Below are 21,525 nucleotides of genomic sequence, written 5' to 3' on the forward strand. Positions count from 1 at the left end.
CTCCTCTGATGTACATTACGGTTGTCCGTCCTTCCCCTTATGGAGGGGCAGTTGGGGAACAGGTAGCTGGGAGTCTGTGTACAACCCCCCACATGGTTCTCATCCCATCTCACCCAATGCTCTCCACCCCTTCAGATGACAGGGTCAGCACACCTTCTGGAGTGTGAGTCTGTCTTCATTGCTCCCTAGCCAGTGAGGATGCCTCCCACTAGGTAATGCCTCCAGGAACCAGTCCCTCAGTATGCTAGGCCCACTCACAGTGGGTGTGAGTGCCTGGACCCAGCCTTGAGAAACTGGAGCATAACTAATAAGAAATGTGATGTGTTCCCCCTTCTCACCCTTTGATCCCCAGTTCTCCCTGGGGAGGGGGAGAGTTGAGTGTCTTCTCTGTGGGCAGAAGCTTGTATTTTCTGAGACAGCAGAGATGAAGGCACAAGGCCACATACTCTGTAAGATGTGCCTGGGATGGGCATCAGTGCAGGGGCCAGAGGTACAGATGGATCGATGCTTCAGAATTGCTCTCAAGGTTAGATAAAAATGAGGCAAGATCATACAGTCCACACTGGAGTCTGGGTGGGCAGCGGAGAGAAGCCAACATGGACCCTGATGGGGCCACCGAGCTGAAGGCCCCCTTCTGAACTATATCAGCTGAACCAATGTGGCTTTGCAGCCCCGCCGTGGGTATGCCATGGACCATCGGCAGAGAAAGATTCTCGTGGGATTGCTTTCCACTTAAAAAAAAAAAAAAAAAAAATCATGAGGCTCTGAACATCCTCGGGAGAGAGCCAGAGAGCACAGAGAGCCCGGTGGCTCCATCAGTGTCAGTGGTGGCTTCTCTCTGCTGCCCGTGTGTGCTTCAGTGTGGACTGGACTTGCAGAAGCTAGCAGGAACACCTATGGAATTGATGAGCACTTTGTTTTACAATAATTACCGCTATTATCTTACATCATAAAATCCAAGTGGCGTATGTCAGGCAACGCTGTGTTCCGGCATTAAGCCCAGCACCAGGGTTGCAAAACCAACAAGGCTTTCTGCCTCACCGATGGAAGACAGACAGGATCACTACAGTCCTTAGTTTTGGTGTGAGCTCACATGCCGTGTTCATGGGAAACAGAAACTGTACTATGTTCCTAGCCTCCCCACGCCTGGGGGCAGCATACTTCCGCTGCTGTGATTTGATGCATCTGCATTTCCTGCCTCCTGCTCACCTGGCACAGACAGAGTCAGTCCGGCTGGTAGTACCGAACAGATTGTGAAAGCCAAAGCGCTGTGCTGGGTCTCTGAGCTAGAAGGTGTGCACGTGTAAAATGGAATCACGGAGTGAGAGAGGCCGCATGCTCAAGTGTGGCCAGGCTGCGCATGGGTATATGCTCTCTCTCAGCTCAGAGATTGTGACCTATTTTTATTCCCATAGAATTCAGCGTGGAGAATGCCTTATGTGACATTGCCAAATAGAGTAGACCTAAAAAAAAATGTATATGTACTTCTGGGTCCCACTTAACTGTACCTTTGGAAACACACACACACACACACACACACAGGCTAATAGTTAGCCACTGGGGTGAGTCATAGCATCAACCAGAGGGAGAATGGAGCTCTAGCAAGGAAGTGTGCACAGGTCTTCCTCAGAACAATGCAAACAGATTCTCAAGGGCAGAGATACAGGTGTGGCTACTCTTGAAGCCCTTGTGTTCACCAATCCTGTTGCCCTGGGTTAAAGTGGGGGAAGAGAAACTAGAACATCCAGGTGATCACACTGCTAACCCTGGCAGAGCGGAGCTGACTGGTCACAGCCTTCTCTGCCTCTCCATAAGAGAGACCTGTCAGGTAGGGGAGACAGGGCCCAAGAGCACTCTGGGCCTTGACCAGCAACTCTGCTTCAGCCTGTGAATACACTTAACAAACTCTACGCTGATGTGAGTTTAGTGCCTTGCAGTTTCTATAATAAGAAGTTATGAGGCAAATGCACGCTGTCCTAAGCAATTTGCAAGCTACTCAACCCTGCATCCCATCCTATCAGGAATGGCTCGCCATAAAGAACATTCTGTCTGGAAATGTTTACCAAACGATCAAAAACATAAAGTGAAGGGGTTGAGGGAACGGCTCAGTGGTTAAAGGACTTGTAATACAAGCATGGACACATGAGTTCAGACCATCAGCACCCATGTAAAAAGCCTGGTGTGCAGTGTACACACCTATATCTCAGTGCTGGGAGGGAGAGACAGGCTAGTCCTGGGGCTTACTGCCCATCCAGCCTATGCAAGAAGTGAAGTCCATGGTCAGCTAAAGACCCTGACTCAAAAATAAGGTGGAGAGCGATGGAGGAAGAAACTCAGCACTGACCTCTCTCCTCCACAGTTGTACTTTTGGGCATGCATGCATACATCGCATGGTGAGTGTGCATGAGTGCCTGTGTGTGTGTGTGTGTGTGTGTGTGTGTGTGTGTATGTGTGTGTGTATGTGTGCATGCATGTGTGTGTGCATGTGTATGTACATGTGTGTATGTGTGTGCATGCATGCATGTATGTATGTATGTCTTGTGTGTATTCTGTGTGTGTACAAGTTGTCTGTGTGTACCTGTATGTGTGTATGCATGTATATGTCTGTGTGTACAGTTCTATGTATATATGTCTATGTGTGTGCATGCGTATGTCTGTATAACTGGGTTTGTATTCTGGGTGTGTGCATGTGTGTCTGAGTGTGCCTGTCTGTATGTGTCTGCATCAGCATCTTTATGTCTGTGTATGTCTCTATGTGCATCTCTATGTGTGTGCAGGCAGTCTGTGTATGTAGGTCTGTGTGTACATAATCTGTGTGTGTGTGTGTGTGTGTGTGTGTGTGTGTGTATTAAGTTCAGGGATATCACGACAAGAGCCAGCTAGAGTGACTAAGCACTAGATTGATGGTAAAGACCTAAGACCATTAAGCTGAGCTCTGCCCTAGTTCCTCTGCCCTTGGAACCCCTGAAAATGTCACTGTAGAAAACTACAGCTTCAGAGGATGATAAACTTCCTAAAGAAATATACAAGAAGTGTTGTCGCATAACCCAGAACTGGTGAGAAGACAGTAGTTGGGGATGTGAAAAAGGTCAAGTGATTTCTGGTGGCAAGTTGAAGCACAATGACTTTGTACTTCTTTGTATTTCCATCTCTGTCTACTTGGAGTGATTTAACAGCCTCCAGTTTTAAGTTTAATGTGTTAAAAATAAAAACCGATTTGAGGTGACAGATAACATATCACATTTTTGACAGCTTAGCTGGGTCTCAAGCTGAAGGGCACATCTTCTGGGTCACTGCTCCAGCTGGCAGAGTCATGGACATTTTAAAAGTTCCTTATCACCAACCATGAGGATTAGCAGTTCTTCCCTACTTACTGTGGCTACTCCTCAGTCTCCCACTTTTCTTCCCTGAGCTTTATCTAATGTCAACAAGCCATGTGGATGGTACAAAAGTATCTTAGGATTGAAGAGAAGAGAAGAGAAGAGAAGAGAAGAGAAGAGAAGAGAAGAGAAGAGAAGAGAAGAGAGGGGAGGGGAGGGGAGGGGAGGGGAGGGGAGGGGAGAAAAGAGAGAGAGGAGAGGAGAGGAGAGGAGAGGAGAGGAGAGGAGAGGAGAGGAGAGGAGAGGAGAGGAGAGGAGAGGAGAGGAAAGAGGGAGAGGAGAGGAGAGGAGAGGAGAGGAGAGGAGAGGAGAGGAGAGGAGAGGAGAGAGAGAGGAGAGGAGAGGAGAGAAGAGAAGAGAAGAGAAGAGAAGAGAAGAGAAGAGAAGAGAAGAGAAAAGAGAAGAGACTCAGCCAAGAATGAGTTAAAATTTAAACAGGGGGAAAAAATCGAGCAAAGTGACAAATGATAAAAGAAAGGATCTTCCAGCACTGTTAATGTGTATAAACCAGTTTTGAGCCTTTTATAAGTGGCATCAAGAAGTAAATGAATGATAGTTTATTGCTAGCTAGATTACAAAAAGGTGCGCGACTAGTGGGAGCAGAGGCATATTCAGTTAGCAATAGCATTCCACTCAAAAATACCTCTTGGTTTTCTGAGCTGATTTAGAACACAAGGAATGGAATGATCAAGAGTCCAAACAGTAAGAGCAGTGGGGCTTAGCTTCCCAGGAACTAATTACAGCATAGCTGTCTGTAATGAGCTGTGATCGAGCTACACCATGGTCCAGCTGCATCCTGGTCTCCAGCATCCAATGCTATACCATGCCATGGCATTTGTAAGAATGTGGCTGTGTGCCATCAGAATAGAAATCTTCATGTCCCATTCAGGCTTTTCCGGATGAAGCCATATCAGAGTTCTCCAGTTTGGCCATTCCAACATTCCTGCCTCACTGAATGAGAGGGAAGAAAAGGTCACCTCTCATCCAGGGCTATTGTTTGTGTGGCGCTTGCCTGTGCAAATGTGTGTGTGTGTGTGTGTGTGTGTGTGTGTGTGTGTGTGTGTGGTGTGCATGTGTGCACTTTTACTTGCGTGCAAACCTGTGGAGCCTGAGGTTGATATCCAGTCTCCATTTTGTATAGATTGAGACCGGGTTCCCCTTTGCCACCTCAATCCAGAGCTCACTAATTTAGCTACTCAGGCTGCCACAAGGCTCTGGGAACTTAATTTCATTTCTGGGGCACTGAGATGGCAGGTGAATCACCACATCTACTCGGTATTTCCATAGATGCTGGGAATCTGACCTCCACTGTTCAAGCTTGCTTTGTGTGGCAAGCAATTTACCCACTGAGCCATCTCTCCAAGAGCCCTTGTTTCCTTCCCATTTATCTCTAGAATCTCTGGAACTGAGCCTCTCCTCCAACACACACACACACACTTCTTTCTTGACTCCCCTCCTGTTTCTTCTCCTATTATCTAATCTATGCTCCTTGCTTGCAACAGATGACCTTATTTCTCATTTCTATGGAGAAAACATGCAAAATGAAGGGAGAAGGCTCTCACCATCCTAGCCCCAAATCTCTCCACTTACCCATCTTAGCTGGACAGCTCAGCTCGCCTCTCCTCAGTCTGTTGTCAGCAACGCTGTGGTTCACTGAATCCTACCAGTCCTATATCATCCTGCGATGGTCCTTTATCCCCCATGTCACTAGCTCCTTTGTGTTGGGTGTTGGGTCATTCCCATGGACACACAGAGGATGTGAGTGTCCTCCATACCATCTCTTAAAAGCAGCCAGCCACATCAGTGCTCTGGGCTCCCCTCTGCCTACTCTTCTCCAATAGAAGATCCCCACATTTTAATAGTGACATCTTTAACTTGTTTCCCATTTTAACTTTGAGTGGCCTCACTGTCTTCTTTCTCCATGACATGGAGTCCAACTCCTGGAACCATGAAGAGACCCTTTTTTTTTTTCTTTCCATTTTTTATTAGGTATTTAGCTCATTTACATTTCCAATGCTATACCAAAAGTCCCCCATACCCACCCACCCCCACTCCCCTACCCACCCACTCCCCCTTTTTGGCCCTGGCGTTCCCCTGTTCTGGGGCATATAAAGTTTGTGTGTCCAATGGGCCTCTCTTTCCAGTGATGGCCGACTAGGCCATCTTTTGATACATATGCAGCTAGAGTCAAGAGCTCCGGGGTACTGGTTAGTTCATAATGTTGATCCACCTATAGGGTTGCAGATCCCTTTAGCTCCTTGGCTACTTTCTCTAGCTCCTCCATTGGGAGCCCTATGATCCATCCATTAGCTGACTGTGAGCATCCACTTCTGTGTTTGCTAGGCCCCGGCATAGTCTCACAAGAGACAGCTACATCTGGGTCCTTTCAATAAAATCTTGCTAGTGTATGCAATGGTGTCAGCGTTTGGATGCTGATTATGGGGTGGATCCCTGGCTATGGCAGTCTCTACATGGTCCATCCTTTCATCTCAGCTCCAAACTTTGGCTCTGTAACTCCTTCCATGGGTGTTTTGTTCCCAAATCTAAGGAGGGGCATAGTGTCCACACTTCAGTCTTCATTCTTCTTGAGTTTCATGTGTTTAACAAATTATATCTTATATCTTGGGTATCCTAGGTTTGGGGCTAATATCCACTTATCAGTGAATACATATTGTGTGAGTTTCTTTGTGAATGTGTTACCTCACTCAGGATGATGCCCTCCAGGTCCATCCATTTGGCTAGGAACTTCATAAATTCATTCTTTTTAATAGCTGAGTAGTACTCCATTGTGTAAATGTACCACATTTTCTGTATCCATTCCTCTGTTGAGGGGCATCTAGGCTCTTTCCAGCTTCTGGCTATTATAAATAAGGCTGCTATGAACATAGTGGAGCATGTGTCCTTCTTACCTGTTGGGGCATCTTCTGGATATATGCCCAGGAGAGGTATTGCTGGATCCTCCGGTAGTACTATGTCCAGTTTTCTGAGGAACCGCCAGACTGATTTCCAGAGTGGTTGTACAAGCCTGCACTCCCACCAACAATGGAGGAGTGTTCCTCTTTCTCCACATCCACGCCAGCATCTGCTGTCACCTGAATTTTTGATCTTAGCCATTCTGACTGGTGTGAGGTGGAATCTCAGGGTTGTTTTGATTTGCATTTCCCTGATGATTAAGGATGTTGAACATTTTTTCAGGTGCTTCTCTGCCATTCGGTATTCCTCAGGTGAGAATTCTTTGTTCAGTTCTGAGCCCCATTTTTTAATGGGGTTATTTGATTTTCTGAAGTCCACCTTCTTGAGTTCTTTATATATGTTGGATATTAGTCCCCTATCTGATTTAGGATAGGTAAAGATCCTTTCCCAATCTGTTGGTGGTCTCTTTGTCTTATTGACGGTGTCTTTTGCCTTGCAGAAACTTTGGAGTTTCATTAGGTCCCATTTGTCAATTCTCGATCTTACAGCACAAGCCATTGCTGTTCTGTTCAGGAATTTTTCCCCTGTGCCCATATCTTCAAGGCTTTTCCCCACTTTCTCCTCTATAAGTTTCAGTGTCTCTGGTTTTATGTGAAGTTCTTTGATCCATTTAGATTTGACCTTAGTACAAGGAGATAAGTATGGATCGATTCGCATTCTTCTACATGATAACAACCAGTTGTGCCAGCACCAATTGTTGAAAATGCTGTCTTTCTTCCACTGGATGGTTTTAGCTCCCTTGTCGAAGATCAAGTGACCATAGGTGTGTGGGTTCATCTCTGGGTCTTCAATTCTATTCCATTGTCTACTTGTCTGTCTCTATACCAGTACCATGCAGTTTTTACCACAATTGCCCTGTAGTAAAGCTTTAGGTCAGGCATGGTGATTCCACCAGAGGTTCTTTTATCCTTGAGAAGAGTTTTTGCTATCCTAGGTTTTTTGTTATTCCAGATGAATTTGCAAATTGCTCCTTCTAATTTGTTGAAGAATTGAGTTGGAATTTTGATGGGGATTGCATTGAATCTGTAGATTGCTTTTGGCAAGATAGCCATTTTTACAATGTTGATCCTGCCAATCCATGAGCATGGGAGATCTTTCCATCTTCTGAGATCTTCTTTAATTTCTTTCTTCAGAGACTTGAAGTTTTTATCATACAGATCTTTCACTTCCTTAGTTAGAGTCACTCCGAGATATTTTATATTATTTGTGACTATTGAGAAGGGTGTTGTTTCCCTAATTTCTTTCTCAGCCTGTTTATTCTTTGTGTAGAGAAAGGCCATTGACTTGTTTGAGTTAATTTTATATCCAGCTACTTCACCGAAGCTGTTTATCAGGTTTAGGAGTCCTCTGGTGGAATTTTTAGGGTCACTTATATATACTATCATATCATCTGCAAAAAGTGATATTTTGACTTCCTCCTTTCCAATTTGTATCCCCTTGATCTCCTTTTGTTGTCGAATTGCTCTGGCTAATACTTCAAGTACTATGTTGAAAAGGTAGGGAGAAAGTGGGCAGCCTTGTCTAGTCCCTGATTTTAGTGGGATTGCTTCCAGCTTCTCTCCATTTACTTTGATGTTGGCTACTGGTTTGCTGTAGATTGCTTTTATCATGTTTAGGTATGGGCCTTGAATTCCTGATCTTTCCAGAACTTTTATCATGAATGGGTGTTGGATCTTGTCAAATGCTTTTTCTGCATCCAACGAGATGATCATGTGGTTTTTGTCTTTGAGTTTGTTTATATAGTGGATTACATTGATGGATTTTCGTATATTAAACCATCCCTGCATTCCTGGAATAAAACCTACTTGGTCAGGATGGATGATTGCTTTAATGTGTTCTTGGATTCGGTTAGCGAGAATTTTATTGAGGATTTTTGCATCGATATTCATAAGAGAAATTGGTCTGAAGTTCTCTATCTTTGTTGGATCTTTCTGTGGTTTAGGTATCAGAGTAATAGTGGCTTCATAAAATGAGTTGGGTAGAGTACTTTCTACTTCTATCTTGTGAAAAAGTTTGTGCAGAACTGGAATTAGATCTTCTTTGAAGGTCTGATAGAACTCTGCACTAAACCCGTCTGGTCCTGGGCTTTTTTTGGCTGGGAGACTATTTATAACTGCTTCTATTTCTTTAGGGGATATGGGACTGTTTAGAAGGTCAACTTGATCCTGATTCAACTTTGGTACCTGGTATCTGTCCAGAAATTTGTCCATTTCATCCAGGTTTTCCAGTTTTGTTGAGTATAGCCTTTTGTAGAAGGATCTGATGGTGTTTTGGATTTCTTCAGGATCTGTTGTTATGTCTCCCTTTTCAGTTCTGATTTTGTTAATTAGGGTTTTGTCTCTGTGCCCTCTAGTGAGTCTAGCTAAGGGTTTATCTATCTTGTTGATTTTCTCAAAGAACCAACTCCTCGTTTGGTTAATTCTTTGAATAGTTCTTCTTGTTTCCACTTGGTTGATTTCACCCCTGAGTTTGATTATTTCCTGCCGTCTACTCCTCTTGGGTGAATTTGCTTCCTTTTTTTCTAGAGCTTTTAGATGTGTTGTCAAGCTGCTAGTATGTGCTCTCTCCCGTTTCTTCATGGAGGCACTCAGAGCTATGAGTTTCCCTCTTAGAAATGCTTTCATTGTGTCCCAAAGGTTTGGGTACGTTGTGGCTTCATTTTCATTAAACTCTAAAAAGTCTTTAATTTCTTTCTTTATTCCTTCCTTGACCAAGGTATCATTGAGAAGAGTGTTGTTCAGTTTCCACGTGAGTGTTGGCTTTCTGTTATTTTTTTTGTTATTGAAGATCAGCCTTAGTGCATGGTGATCTGATAGGATACATGGGACAATTTCAATATTTTTGAATCTGTTGAGGCCTGTTTTGTGACCTATTATGTGGTCAATTTTGGAGAAGGTACCATGAGGTGCTGAGAAGAAGGTATATCCTTTTGTTTTAGGATAAAATGTTCTGTAGATATCTGTCAGATCCATTTGTTTCATCACTTCTGTTAGTTTCAGTGTGTCCCTGTTTAGTTTCTGTTTCCATGATCTGTCCATTGGTGAAAGTGGTGTGTTGAAGTCTCCCACTATTATTGTGTGAGGTGCAATGTGTGCTTTGAGCTTTACTAAAGTTTCTTTAATGAATGTGGCTGCCCTTGTATTTGGCGCATAGATATTCAGAATTGAGAGTTCCTCTTGGAGGATTTTACCTTTGATGAGAACAAAGTGCCCCTCCTTGTCTTTTTTGATGACTTTGGGTTGGAAGTCAATCTTATCAGATATTAGAATGGCTACTCCAGCTTGTTTCTTCATACCATTTGCTTGGAAAATTGTTTTCCAGCCTTTTATTCTGAGGTAGTGTCTATCTTTTTCTCTGAGATGTGTCTCCTGTAAACAGCAAAATGTTGGGTCTTGTTTGTGTAGCCAGTTTGTTAGTCTATGTCTTTTTATTGGGGAGTTGAGACCATTGATGTTAAGAGATATTAAGGAAAAGTAATTGTTGCTTCCTGTTATTTTTGTTGTTAAAGTTGGCATTCTGTTCTTGTGGCTGTCTTCTTTTAGGTTTGTTGAGGGATTACCTTCTTGTTTTTTCTAGGGCATTGTTCCCGTTCTTGTATTGGTTTTTTTCTGTTATTAACCTTTGAAGGGCTGGATTCGTGGAGAGATAATGTGTGAATTTGGTTTTGTCGTGGAATACTTTGGTTTCTCCATCTATGGTAATTGAGAGTTTGGCTGGGTATAGTAGCCTGGGCTGGAATTTGTGTTCTCTTAGTGTCTGTATAACATCTGTCCAGGCTCTTCTGGCTTTCATAGTCTCTGGTGAAAAATCTGGTGTAATTCTGATAGGCTTGCCTTTGTATGTTACTTGACCTTTTTCCCTTACCGCTTTTAGTATTCTATCTTTATTTAGTGCATTTGTTGTTCTGATTATTATGTGTCGGGAGGAATTTCTTTTCTGGTCCAGTCTATTTGGAGTTCTGTAGGCTTCTTGTATGTTCATAGGTATCTCTTTCTTTATATTTGGGAAGTTTTCTTCAATAATTTTGTTGAAGATGTTTGCTGGTCCTTTGAGTTGAAAATCTTCATTCTCATCCACTCCTATTATCCGTAGGTTTGGTCTTCTCATTGTGTCCTGGATTTCCTGGATATTTTGAGTTAGGATCTTTTTGCATTTTCCATTTTCTTTGATTGTTGTGCCGATGTTCTCTATGGAATCTTCTGCACCTGAGATTCTCTCTTCCATCTCTTGTATTCTGTTGCTGATGCTCAAATCTATGGTTCCAGATTTCTTTCCTAGGGTTTCTATCTCCAGTGTTGCCTCACTTTGAGTTTTCTTTATTGTGTCTACTTCCCTTTTTAGGTCTAGTATGGTTTTGTTCATTTCCATCACCTGTTTGTATGTTTTTTCCTCTTTTTCTGTAAGGACTTCTACCTGTTTGATTGTGTTTTCCTGTTTTTCTTTAAGGACTTGTAACTCTTTAGCAGTGTTCTCCTGTATTTCTTTAAGTGATTTATTAAAGTCCTTCTTGATGTCCTCTACCATCATCATGAGATATGCTTTTAAATCTAGGTCTAGGTTTTCGGGTGTGTTGGGGTGTCCTGGACTGGGCGAAGTGGGAGTGCTGGGTTCTGATGATGGTGAGTGGTCTTGGTTCCTGTTAGTAGGATTCCTACGTTTACCTTTCGCCATCTGGTAATCTCTGGAGGTAGTAGTTATAGTTGACTCTGTTTAGAGATTGTTCTTCTGGTGATTCTGTTACCGTCTCTCAGCAGACCTGGGAGACAGATTCTCTCCTCTGAGTTTCAGTGCTCAGAGCACTCTCTGCTGGCAAGCTCTCTTACAGGGAAGGTGCGCAGATATCTTGTTTTTGGACCTCCTCCTGGTCGAAGAAGAAGGCCCAAAACAGGGCCTCTCTCAGAAGCTGTGTTGCTTTGGCAGTTCCCAGAAGCTGTCAGCTTCTGTGGTGCAGACTCTCACCTGTGCAGACTAAAATCCTAAGTTCCAGGGAGTCCTGGAACCAAGATGGTGACCGCTGCTCCTGAGGCTGAGGCCGTCTCCCGAGCCAGGCGGACACCTGTCCTCTGGTCCGGATGGTGGCCGGCTGTCTGCGGCCCGCCAAGAGTGCTGCCTCAGCGGCTCTGTGCTTCTGCCCGTCCCAGAAGCTCTCCGGTTCTCTGGCGCACCCTCTAACCTGTTCAGACTAATTTCCTAAGTTCTGCTGAGTCCCGGAACCAAGATGGCGACCGCTGCTGCTGAGGCTGAGGCTGCCTCCCAAGCCAGGCGGGCACCTGTCCTCTGGTCCAGATGGTGGCCGGTTGTCTGCGGCCCGCCAAGGGTGCTGCCTCAGCGGCTCTGTGCTTCCGCCCATCCCAGAAGCTGTCCGGTTCTCTGGCGCACCCTCTAACCTGTTCAGACTAATTTCCTAAGTTCTGCTGAGTCCCGGAACCAAGATGGCGACCGCTGCTGCTCGAAGAGACCCTTACCACACAGTCACTAGCCCAGGTCGTGTTAGCAGCCACTTTCAACAAAGTCTACTTCTAGGCCTGGCACTATTGTATGAGTAAGAACAGGAGTTACCAAAATCAGATAAACAAAGAGATAAAGATTAAAAGGAGTATAGGTTTTGTTCTTAAATTTCATCTATTAATATTTGCAATGATTCCTTACAATGCATCAGATTCTTTTAAAGTTGAACTGTTATCTTTTAAAAAATGGAAATTCTTTCAGTTTCTTTAATGGGTATTTATTTCATTTACATTTCCAGTGCTATCCCAAAAGTCCCCCACATGCTCCCCCACCCACTCCCCTACCCACCCACTCTCACTTCTTGGCCCTGGCGTTCCCCTGTACTGAGACATATAGTTTGCACGACCAATGGGCCTCTCTTTTTACTGATGGCTGACTAGGCCATCTTCTGATTCATATACAGCTAGAGACACGAGCTCCGGGGGGTGGGTGGGGGCGGTATTGGTTAGTTCATATTGTTGTTCCACCTATAGGATTGCAGATCCCTTCAGCTCCTTGGGTACTTTCTCTAGCTCCTCCATTGGGGGCCCTGTGATCCATCCAATAGCTGACTGTGAGCATCCACTTCTGTGTTTGCCAGGCCCCGGCATAGTCTCACAAGAGACAGCCATATCTGGGTCCTTTCAGCAAAATCTTGCTAGTGTATGCAATGGTGTCAGCATTTGGAAGGTGATTATGGGATGGATACCCAGATATGGCAGTCTCTAGATGGTCAATCCTTTCATCTCAGCTCCAAACTTTGTCTCTGTAACTCCTTCCATGGGTGTTTTGTTCCCAATTCTAAGAAGGGGCAAAGTATCCACACTTTGGTCAGTTTTTTAAAGATAAAATTTAGACTTTAAAAAAAAATGAAAGGGAATTGGGAGCAGGGTAGGTGCCCACTGCTTTGTCTTGCTAGGCCAGAACTCCGAGGGACTGTACTTTGATACAAATACATTTGACATTGCAAGAGAAAGACTGGAATGAGAGTCTGTGACGTGTCAACAGGAGCTCTGTGTCCTCAGCTGTTTTCATTGCCTTCTTTAGTCTCTGTAAATTCACAGCATGACTTGTAGTGCATTTGTGTGGGACCTATTATAAAATAGTATATATGCATTTCAAACACTGACTGGATATTGGAAGCCTAGGGAACATGTGCTGGAAAACATGTTGAGATGCTCTGATTAAAGTGGAATTCCCAGCATCTTCAGGAAATATGTCATCCAGTGTCTTATCAGAGCCTTGGGGTCCTGAGGCAGGGAGTTGGGCTTCTGTAACTCAGAGAGGGGTTGGAAATTATATAAACGGGATAAATGAGAAAGGGGGCAGGATACTGCCCTGGGTCTCTGTTGCTCACAGACCCATCCTGAGAAGAAGCCAACATTTGAGAAAGGATCGCTAGCAAGTGGAGAGAGCAAGCAGACTAAGCTGAAGCCAGGTTGGCAAAGTCGGATGATGTTTTGAGTCAAGTGACATTCTGAGAAGCGTCTCTGTCTTGAATAACACATATGGGCAGAGCAAGTTGGCATGGAAACCATTTATTTAATATTTGGGGGGGGAAAGCAGACAAAAAAACACCCGCCTTCCCAGCCAGGCTGTCTGGAGGAGGAAGAGGTGTGTCTTCAATTCCCATTCCTCTGGGTTAAGCCCTGGTGATGTGCGGAGCCCAGTAATCTCTTCTGACACCTGCAGAAATGTTTTGCAAATTCAAATGCTTGGAACTCCACCGAGTCAGGAGGTGAGCCATCACCTGTGTCTTCCCTGCTTAATAGGAGTGTGCTGTCTTTTGCAGGATGGATGGTCACAATATCACTTTGTAGCCTCATCTTCAACCATCGAGAGGGATCGACAAAGGCCCTACTCCTCCTCCCGCACACCCTCCATCTCTCCCGTGCGTGTGTCTCCCAACAACCGCTCAGGTAAGAGGCAGCCCAGCCTTGGCTTCCTCCTGAGCCAAGGGACTCCCTCCCAGCCCCTCATCTGGGCACCACACTGAGAAGAGCTGTCTGCTTTGTAGTGCGTTCTGTTGTGGTGGCAGCTCTGTTGAGTAGGCAGGCTGAGACCCAGTCTGTGCTTGCCTTCCGTCTGTGGGATGTGTCCTGCACTCAGTGAGGAAGGATTGTATAAAGGAGGCAGGCAAGAATTCACACACCAGAGTTCTGTGAGCATCTCTAACTATCCCATACCCAATCTGCTGACTATAACCCAAGAATCATCAATAAATTTGTAGCGTAGCCAGCTTTAATTCATAATTTTTCTCTCATTCTGCCAAATCCCCAGTACTTAAACTTTGATCTCACTTCTTTCATTTCTAAATACTTTCTATGACTTTCCAGTCATTTAGAATATTCCCAAAGACTAGGTGGAAATACAAAAGGTAAAGGTGTCTGTTATTTATTAATGTAAGTGTCCTACTGTTCTTTCTTCAAAGTATTGGGTCATAAGCTCGTCTCTCCCTGTCTGGTGATTATGTTTTTTAACTGGGGAATGATGAAGACTAAGTAACCAGCTGTCCCTACTTGTATCAGGTCCCCTGTGTCTCTTATTGTGACATCCTTCTCTTCCCTTCCCTGCCCCGCAACCCCCACTGAGGAAATCCTCTTCTTTGAAACACCACCTTGAAAGGTTGGATAGAAAATCTGCCCTGCAAGGTGGCTTTTGTGCCCCAGAGGATGACTGTCCTTAGTCTTTTACACCATTCTTACAGTCGGCCACAGGGTGGAGGAAAAGCAGAAACAAAGAGAGAAAGTTCCAGAGAGATCAGTTACCCTCTCCAAACTCCACAAAGATTTGAGTTCAAGGTAGTCCTTAGGACGTTTGATGCAAATGATGTTTATGTAGGATGAGAGTCGGGAACTCTTTGTAATATGGACACACACAGGTGGGCACTGATGCTTCTAACTCTACCGTTCTGAGGGCTTAAAGAGCACCTGGGACACAGAAGGAGGGTGGCTGGTTAACTCTAGTCAAGAGCTACAGTCAGCCAATCAGTGTCAGGGAGATGAAGTGAGAGAGGAAGTGGGAAGGTGTTGGGATCTGGAAAAGCCATCTCTGGAGTAGGCAGGCAAGGGCCAGCATGAGAATCCACTCAACAAGTGTTCTGCCTTGGTATTTCCTAGGCCAGGCACATCCAGACACCTAATAAACATTTGTTCGCATGATTTGATCTTTCCTGGAGCTTAATCCTGATTTACTGGAGACTCAAAGCACCACCATGTGCAGGGTCTCAGGAGATAATTACACACTTCATGTAGCTTAATAAACACCGCCATCTGTGCAGTATTAGGCTCTCATTTTAAAAGCTTTGGTCAAAGGCCTCAGAATACTGTGCCTTCTTGATTGATGGCACTGACTCCTAAATGGCCAGGTTCTATGCAAGGATACCCAGGACCAGAGGAACAAGGACAGAAGAAGGACTTTGCCAGAAGGGAAAGGTTAAGCAGAAGAGAGAGAGGGTAGATGGTGATGAAAGCGAGACCCCAGCAGCTGAGGAGACAAGAGTAGGCAGGCGCGGACTGGGCACTGCCGAGCTGGGGCAAAGCTCAGATTGATCGTGCAATCATTCTTCTTTAAGCTCAGGATATATCCAGACACATAAGATGCAGAGTACTCTCAGCACAGCTGGTGTTTCTCCAGCCTGAAATGGATAACAACTCCTTGTCTCTCACCTACATCCACCTTCTTAAAGAGCCAGAGGCCCCGTGTAGCAGGGAACTGTACCCCTGGGTCAGATCACTGAGATTTCAAGTGTCCCCAAGAGATGATAACACTGCAGGCTGTCCTATCCCGATGCTCATGGATTTCCATTCGGTGCTTTGACCCAACCTGTACCGTGTGGGGCTCGGGCATCTGTATTTAATGAATTTGGGGAGTGATTTCTGAGGCAAAGTCAGAGTTAGAAGCCTCTAAGCACTGCAAGAGCTGGGCGGTGCGCCCCACTTTCATTTTGGTCAGTTTGAGACACAGTGAGGTTCTTTCCGGACAGCACAACAGCACCCCTGTTCACTCTCCCTGCCCTTGGATGGGACTCCTGAGTACTTCCAGGGCTGATTCTGAGGGGTTCACCTGTCTGTTCCCCTGCATCCTTGGGGATTCCCCTATTTAGCAAACATAGCCCAGATCACGCCTCTGCCTCCTGCAGTGTCGGGCACAGAGATGTACACGCAGGGTTTACTACATAATACACTGAATCCAGTGACTCGCGTGGTGGAAACGGTACATGCAGGATAGGAGCAAGCCCTGTGTGCTGCAGCTGAGCCACCCTGCACAGGATGCAAATGATGCTCTGAAAGACAAATTGAGGCAGGGCTGGGAAAGTGGCTTAGAGGCTAGCAAGGAGGGCTTTATGTTAAAAACCAGTTTAAGAAAAAAAGAAAAACTTATTCACCAGCAGGTATGCTTGCCAAGAGTGGGTTTCAAGGCCTTTCCATGGACAATTCAAAACAAACAAACAAACAAACAAAGAGTTCAGGATTTGGAGGAGAGTCCCTCAAAACTCACCAGATACTTGGGTAAAACAAGATAATGGAGTATAGCCCTGGGGTACAGGAAGTCAGAGAAAATGGAAGGTTAAAACCACCCGGGCTGAGGTCCTCAGACTGTGTATGATGTCTGCATCAAGATAGGAACAGACTTGGCCAGCACCCCTGTGGCACATCACTGTTGTCTCCCTCTTCCCACATCTCTACACCAGCTCACTGTTGATTGCTACCAAGCCACCCAGTTAACTGTGGTTTCCATGTTTCTGGTGCCAATTAACAAAAAAGAAAGAAAGAAAAAAAAAAAGAAACAAAGAAATAGAAACAAAGAAAGAAACAAACAGCAACAGCATGAAATTCTCCAGGGAGTCCTTTCTATAATTACAATCCATCTCTTCTAGAAATAGCAACATGGCAGAGGCTAAGGTAGATCCGTTGTGGCCAGCAATCAACAAGCGGGTGTGTGAGACATTATTGATAAGTCACCCCAAGAGCTGAAGCCAAAATGCCCTGTCAGGAAAAACAAAGTTCTTCACACGTGCCCCAGGCTACCTGGGCTCAGCCCCGACCCCTCACACGGAAGGTGCTGTTCCATTCTTACCTGAGGCAGCTGCTCATCAGCTCTGTGTGGACATCACATTGTGTTTCTTTTCATCAGGGAGTTTCCAGTGTCAACGTGGTCTTATGTCCTTTATTCAAAGGACTGGGACCAGAAATGTTTCGGATTACTCATTTTAAAAATATATATTTTTAGCTTGAAATAATTTCATACATAACACGGAGACATCTTGAGCAGAGAACACAAGCCTACACACACACACACACACACAAAGTCTAAGTTGTTTTGAGGGCTCGGAGTGCAGCCTGTGTTACGAGGTAGGATATGTCGGATTTTCCACCTCGGTTGTCATGTCAGTGCTCAGAAAGTTCCAGACTTCAAAGTGTTTGTGCTCAGGGTTTACAAATTAGGGATGCTCAGACAATCTCGGTTCCTTTGAAGCATATCTAATTAAAAGAGAACGTGGGGGGGGGGGAGAGGCAGGAGAATGGACTTGAAAGACTGGTTTCATTCTTAAAGCTTTTGTGTACACCTACAGAAGAAGATCAAGTCTCTGCCATCTCTCCCCAAGAAAGATGATCCCAGGGGCGGGAGGCTAATTCTTAGTTGCCTGCCTCCAAGTCAAACTGTCCTACTTAGGACAAAGCAGCAGCTGCCAAAGACTGAGGGAGCATGTAAGAACAACTGCCCGAAAAAGTAAAGGAAATCTAAGCGATCCAGGGACCCATAGTGCCATGTGTTGGACCGTGTGTATTGGTGAAGTTAACTGTTTATGTGGAAAGCCATGCATGGCATGAAATGAGATGCAGGAAAATAACCTCTCTCGTGTGTTTATGTAGCAAGTGCCCCAGCTTCACCTCGGGAAATGATCAGCCTCAAAGAAAGGAAGACGGACTACGAGTCCGCTGGCAACAACGCCACTTACCACGGAACTAAAGGAGAACACACCTCCAGAAAAGACACCATGACAGGTGAGCACAGTCGTGTATGTGACCAGGGCCAACACTGAGGCCAGGGCTTCCAACAGAAAGCTGCACCCTGTAGCCTGGAGGACTGTCAGAACACTTGAGATTTTGATAGTTCCGAGAACTGGAGGAAGGAGGCAAGGGCCCCCTACAGGACTCCTATTGAGATCATCTCTTCTCTTGCCATGATGCCGGTGTCTTACCCAGCAGTGCCCAGGAAGCTTCCAGAGAATGGATGAGCTTTTGCCTTCATCCCTATCTCAGTCAGGACCTTCGTCTTTCCATCCCATCCATTAGAATTCTGGGGAGGCCAAAGCTGATACATTTGTGCCTGCTGGATCGCCTCCCAGAATGCCTTGCTTACCCTGGCTTTTAGTAGGTGTTGCCTTAACTCCTATCTCCTTCATACAGTTTCTCTTGGGCATTTACAACTGTCTTTGGGTCTGCATCACCCCTGCTTCTCTTAAGTATGTGGGTAAGAGATGGGATGTGGGAACCAGGACATGGGATGCTCCTATAGGAGATAAAACTAGACTCCCCTTAATACATGACCTTATTCAGCTGGGTGTGGTGGCGCATGCCTTTAATCCCAGCACTTGGGAGGCAGATTCAGATGGATTTCTGAGTTCGAGGCCAGCCTGGTTGTATTAGTCAGGGTTCTCTAGAGTCACAGAACTTACGGATAGTCTCTAGTTAGTAAAGGAATTTATTGATAACTTACAGTCGGCAGCCCAATTCCTTACAATTGTTCAGTCGCAGCTGTGAATGGAAATCCAAGGATCTAGCAGTTACTCAGTCTCACACGGCAAGCAGGCGAAGGAGCAAGAGCAAGAGCTAGACTCCCTTCTTCCAATGTCCTTATATTGTCTCCAGCAAAAGGTGTAGCCCAGATTAAAGGTGTGTTCCACCACACCTTTAATCCCAGATGAAAGGCATAGCCCAGATTAAAGGTGTGTTCCTTAACTCGGAGATTCAATCTTCTGGAATCCATAGCCACTATGGCTCAAGATCTTCAAACCAAGATCCAGATAAGGATCTCCAAGCCTCCAGATAAGGGTCACTGGTGAGCCTTCCAATTCCGGATTGTAGTTCATTCCAAATATTGTCAAGTTGACAACCAGGAATAGCCACTACAATCCACCCCTTGTCAACTTGACACAAATAATATCTCATGTTCACATGAAACAATAACAAGGTTGTAAATACGCCTAACATGATATAACTATCCCTCGTACAATCGCAAACGCATTAGTAAATTTACAATGGGCATTCATATTACTTTATAATCCTCGTTTCTGCAACTGGTTACGTGGCCTTAATTGGTATTTATAACTACCTTCCTCTACTACCCATTCTGTATTTCCTTCACCTTCAGCCAGCACCTCAGCAGGTCTTGGCTCTTTTCCTGGAGGATTGACCCATACCTTCATTCCTGATGGGTCTGCATCCTTTGTCATCCTGCTTGGATTAGGCTGTTGTAGTTTCCCATTGACTTTAATCACAGGACATGGTAGTACTAAGAGACGCCCTAAGGGATCTCCTACACTCCAGACATAATCTTGCTTACCACCATTGTGAAGAGGTAATCCAATTTCCCCATGGTAATCTGGATCTATCACCCCTCCTAACACTGTTATTCCTTTTTTAGCCTGTTGGTTTAAGGGCATTAGAAGCCCAAAATGACCAGGGGGAAGTCTGAGCTTCCAGTTCAATGAAATGTTTGTTGTAGCTCCTGGTAGGAGCACTCCCCTCTCTGGAGCCAAAACTTCTAAGCCAGCAGAACCTAGAGTTATGGGGACAGGAAGCAAAAATTTTCCTAGAGGGTCACTAGGAGTGATAGTAAGTGGAACTATTCCGTTTTCCACCCCTTGATTCCTGGACCCATGAATCCTGGCTATGGGTGAAACTGTACCATATATCGAGCGCTGATTCAAAGCATATACTGCCTTCTGAAGAACTCTGCCCCAGCCTTCCAAGCTGTTACCACCTAATTGGCGCTGTAACTGCGTCTTCAAAAGGCCATTCCATCTTTCTATCAGCCCAGCTGCTTCAGGATGATGGGGAATGTGGTAAGACCAGTGAATTCCATGATCGTGAGCCCACTGTCGTACTTCTCTGGCTGTGAAATGAGTTCCTTGGTCAGAAGCAATACTGTGTGGAATACCATGACGATAGATGAGGCATTCTGTCAGTCCGTGAATGGTGGTTTTAGCAGAGGCATTACGTGCAGGAAAGGCAAATCCATAACCAGAATAAGTATCTACTCCAGTAAGAACAAAACGCTGTCCTTTCCACGAAGGAAGTGGTCCAATGTAGTCAACCTGCCACCAGGTTGCTGGCTGGTCACCTCGAGGAATGGTGCCATATCTGGGGCTCAGTGTTGGTTTCTGCTGTTGGCAGATCTGGCAATCAGCAGCAGCTGTAGCCAGGTCAGCCTTGGTGAGTGGAAGCCCATGTTGCTGAGCCCAAGCATAACCTCCATCTCGACCACCATGGCCACTTTGTTCATGTGCCCATTGAGCAATGACAGGGATGGCTGGGGAGAGAGGCTGATTGTCCACAGAACGGGTCATCTTATCCACTTGATTATTGAACTCCTCCTCAGCTGAAGTCACCTTTTGGTGAGCATTTACATGGGACACAAATATCTTCACATCCTTTGCCCATTTGGAGAGATCTATCCACATACTTCTTCCCCAGATGTCTTTCTCACCAATTTTCCAATTGTGATCTTTCCAAGTCCCTGACCATCCAGCCAATCCATTGGCTACAGCCCATGAGTCAGTGTATAATCGTACATCTGGCCATTTCTTCTTGCAAACAAACTGTAATACCATGTGTACTGCCCGAAGTTCTGCCCACTGTGAAGATTTCCCTTCACCTGTGTCTTTCAAGGTTGTCCCAGAAAGGGGTTGTAATGCTGCAGCTGTCCACTTCTGGGTGGTGCCTGCATAACGTGCAGAGCCATCAGTAAACCAGGCTCTAGTCTTCTCCTCTTCGGTCAGTTGATCATAGGGAACACCCCATGAGGCTATAGGTGCATGCTTGGCAGCAGATGGCATTGTAACAGGAGTAGAAACCATAGGCATTTGAGCAACTTCTTCATGTAACTTGCTTGTGCCTTCAGGACCTGCTCTGGCCCGATCACGTATATACCACTTCCATTTGATAATAGACTGCTGCTGTGCACGTCCCACTTTATGACTTGCAGGGTCTGATAGTACCCAGCTCATGATGGGTAGTTCAGGTCGCATAGTGACTTGGTGTCCTATTGTCAGACGTTCAGTTTCCACTAAGGCCCAATAGCAGGCCAAGAGCTGTTTTTCAAAGGGAGAATAGTTGTCTGCAGATGATGGTAGAGCTTTGCTCCAAAATCCCAAAGGCCTTTTCTGTGATTCACCTACAGGGGCCTGCCAGAGGCTCCAAACAGCATCTCTATCAGCCACAGACACCTCACGTACCATCGGATCTGCTGGGTCATATGGTCCAAGTGGTAGAGCAGCCTGCACAGCAGCCTGGACCTGTTGAAGGGCCTTCTCCTGTTCCAGGCCCCACACAAAGCTAGCAGCTTTCCGAGTCACTTGGTAAATAGGCCTAAGTAACACACCCAAGTGAGGGATGTGTTGTCTCCAGAATCCAAATAGACCCACTAAACGTTGTGCTTCTTTCTTGGTTGTAGGAGG

At 45.4% G+C, this 21,525-nt stretch overlaps 1 protein-coding gene across 6 annotated transcripts in view; it reads left to right on the forward strand.

The window, feature by feature from the left end:
• Positions 1-21,525, forward strand: part of Ctnnd2 (catenin (cadherin associated protein), delta 2) — an 856,811-nt gene that overhangs the window by 818,783 nt on the left and 16,503 nt on the right. For all 6 annotated transcript variants that reach the window (NM_008729.3, NM_001355502.2, XM_006520033.3 and 3 more), the window contains 2 exons: positions 13,633-13,759; positions 17,717-17,848. In NM_008729.3, the coding sequence (NP_032755.2) occupies positions 13,633-13,759; positions 17,717-17,848 (259 nt within the window). The remainder of the gene's footprint in view (positions 1-13,632; positions 13,760-17,716; positions 17,849-21,525) is intronic.

This window comes from Mus musculus, chromosome 15 (genome assembly GCF_000001635.26).
Source record: "Mus musculus strain C57BL/6J chromosome 15, GRCm38.p6 C57BL/6J".
NCBI lineage: Eukaryota > Metazoa > Chordata > Mammalia > Rodentia > Muridae > Mus > Mus musculus.